The 3122-nt window shown below is 42.1% G+C and overlaps 1 protein-coding gene across 1 annotated transcript; it reads left to right on the top strand.

The window, feature by feature from the left end:
• Positions 1 to 1072: 1072 nt before the first annotated feature.
• On the top strand, positions 1073 to 2724 carry LOC145451546 (uncharacterized). Its single transcript, XM_080329759.1, has 2 exons — positions 1073 to 1780; positions 2464 to 2724. Exons 1-2 carry the CDS (start codon positions 1155 to 1157, stop codon positions 2648 to 2650), a joined length of 813 nt encoding a protein of 270 aa, XP_080185885.1. The 5' UTR covers positions 1073 to 1154; the 3' UTR covers positions 2651 to 2724.
• The last annotated feature ends 398 nt before the right edge of the window (positions 2725 to 3122 follow it).

Genomic DNA, 3122 nt, shown 5'->3' with positions numbered 1-3122 from the left:
GTTACTCGATTCATAATAAATGAAAAGCAAATCTGTATATCTTGGACAATACAATGACTTGAGTCGTGTGTCTCGTACTACGAAAATTAGACTTGACCTGACTTGCTTGACTCAAATCACCTTCAAATATCGAGAGGCTTGAATTGACTCCGTACAACGACTCGATATGAGTTGTGAATTGTTCCCAACACTGACATTTGCAAGGCTACTTCAAAATTGAGCGGGCAAATTTCGAAGGAATCGCTCCCTTCACTGATAAGTTGTCCAAATTCTTACCACAATTGCTCCCGGTAGACCACACCATCACGAAATTCGTGTAAGTTAGTCGTTCAGAGTATAATTGTAACCGCTGCTCCTTGTGCTCGCAGCCCATTTTCGACATGGTCGAAGTCATCAATTTTAGGTCTATGAGTGAGGATTAGAAATAATAGTAGGCGATAATCTAGCCATTATCAATACCGCCGATTCTTCTTCGCCGCCCGTGATACTTAATTCTGATACCGCTGTGCGTACTCCTTATACCTCGGTTCCGCGGCTATTATTATTAGACCGCCGGTTTTGTGACCGTAGTAGAAAAAAAAGGAAAAGGTATGGCGGCGGTATATAAAATCCCGTCAAGGCAACTGTAGAACGATAAGAAAGATCTTTATGTTCGGCGGATGTTGTAATATATCTACAATTGTCGAGGCAAATATCTCCGTGAAAAGCTTGTAGTTATTCAGATGTTCACGGTGTAATGTTGTTTGGGCCTTCGAACACGATACAGTATACTTTTCGCATGTCGCTAGCAATCAGAAAAAAGCAAACGCTGAGGAGCCATGCATGTATGCATGTATGTAAGCTAAGATGTGTGCTAATGGGGACTGATGTCGCAGAATTGGCGATATCGATAAGAGATGCAGTTAAAAATCGATAAATTGGGTACAAACTCAAGCATATATTGTTTCTGAATCTCGTTATCTGTTCTAAGACGCTGAATGACAAAATCACTAACAAAATATGAGATACAAGCTGCTACAAATAGCAGTTGATAGGAGTAATTTGATGACAATAACCATCATCCTTTGGACGATCCTGTTTACCAATTCCGTCTAATTTCAGAATTCATAGTATACGAGGATTTGGAATTATTGCTACCGATAGTGAAATACATTATGCCAGAAAACTACGCTCACACGCCGCCGGCCCCAACAAAGAAAAGAAAATCGGGTACAGTAATCGCAGATTTAGGCCGGCCCAAGCGAAGCAGAAAAGACGGGCGAAAATCCAAAAGCAACCGCGAACGGGATAGGATTATGTTGGAAAACTTTGTTAAGTACGGAATTTTACCTCCATCGACGAAATATGAGATAAATAAAAATCCGGCGCATCGGCCAGTTGTCCGAACTACAAAAAGACTTTCAGATGATCAAAGGGTTCCTGATATCGAGTCATGCCCGACCGGTAACACAAGACTGTTCTGGCGACCGTGGGTGGATACAGCACATGATACCGAAACCAAGACAGGCATCCGCGATTCCGCCAGGACAGAAGCAGTTGGAATCTCACACATCCGCCTCCATAAACACTCGAAGGGTAACAAACACCCAGTGGCATCTGAATTCGTTTCGATGGCGCCCAGTATTCCTTCCGGGCAAGAGATATCGAAAGGAACTACAGAGCCAGGGGAATTGATGACGGAGGTGACGTCATCGGGGAAAATAGCACCGTCTTCGCCGACAGTTACAACTTGGGACACTAGGTCACCGGAATTTTTGAAATCGTTCAAGCAGCCAGTCAGGTATACACCGCTTGCTGGAGTTTGTTGCTGGAGTTTGCTGAGTTCTGGAATTTTGTTCGCAAACTACGGAAAATTATAGATGTACGCTGATAAGTCAATTGTCGCTGTGAAATGGTGTTATCGGAATATCGGGTATCCCATACCTCTCGGAAACTCAGTATGTATCAGTAACGTTGACGCAAAACTGGCAAGGTAGCCATGGCGATGTTGGGCCTATAGATGCAATATAGCCATTTCCACAGATGCTGTAGCACCCATAATAGAGCCTGAACTCTAGTAAGCATAAGCAAGCAAAATTGTTATATATACCTATATAGTCTTAATCACTGCGGGATAAAACCTGAAGTAATCATGTTAACGTCAGGGTCAAAGCCCCTATAAGTCCACTCTGTCCGCAAACGAGTACGTATATTCGAGTTTTGTTGATAAGACGCCAGTGGTTAGCCTACATGTCTCTAAAACTGCCACACGAATAGCCAGAATTACGAATTAGCAATCGCCATTACAACGGTATATAGAAGAATTCATCTTACCACAATTCTCTCTATCGCTGGATACTTTATAACAAATTCATTACAAGATTACAGATTCAAAACTAAGCTTATTTTAAAATATCGCACAGATTGTGAAGTAATCTGTGTATGTGACATTGTATATTAACTGATAACTTTTTGAATTGTCAGGTTAATGTGGCCCAGAAGTCAAGCTTTCGACTTCAAGTACAGGGACGCTCAGCAACTTCTTCATTCGTTTCCTGTTCAAGCAGCGATCGATTTCTACGACGATCAAGACGGACTGGAAGACAAACTAATTCAATCGCATTACCGACAATTCTTGATTTCGCAACAATGTACATCGGTTATGAACTGAAATCCATTCTTTTCTTCTCACATTCCATATTTCAAGCTATTTTTATATGTGTTAATAAATAAGTTGCAACGCCATGCATCGTACTCGCCAAGTTACAACACAATATTTACAGTTTCTGAGCAGGGACGTGGCCAGAATGATAGTTTCAGTCTAAGATCAATACACCACAACAGCGAGATACAATGAAAGGATACGATTTGAGAAAAAAAGTCATTTTTGAAGAGCCCGACTGTGCATTCATGAGCGTCAATTCTTCATAAGTTTAGGGAACTCCCCTCTCGCACGGAAACGTCCTCCAGATCCGTCCTTCCCTCTTAGGGCATTTTTATCACTACCCTAAAGTTTCATAGACGCACAGTCGCACACACATACCCCATCCGTAGCAAACAAAGAAAGTAGATCAGGGGTGGACAACCATTTTGCTATTCACCGCCGCATTTCGATTACTTGTGTAGCCTACGGCCGCATTCCA

This window comes from Botryllus schlosseri, chromosome 12, assembly GCF_051294905.1.
Source record: "Botryllus schlosseri isolate E-star chromosome 12, Bs_hap1, whole genome shotgun sequence".
Classification (NCBI taxonomy): Eukaryota; Metazoa; Chordata; class Ascidiacea; order Stolidobranchia; family Styelidae; genus Botryllus; species Botryllus schlosseri.
This window is presented reverse-complemented; position numbering and strand designations above follow the sequence as displayed.

Excerpts from the sequence above, each read along its gene's own strand:
- LOC145451546 (XM_080329759.1), top strand. The coding sequence starts at position 1,155 with ATGCCAGAAAACTACGCTCACACGCCGCCGGCCCCAACAAAGAAAAGA. Across the intron at positions 1,781-2,463 it reads TCGTTCAAGCAGCCAGTCAG|GTTAATGTGGCCCAGAAGTC; the intron begins GTATACACCGCT and ends TTGAATTGTCAG.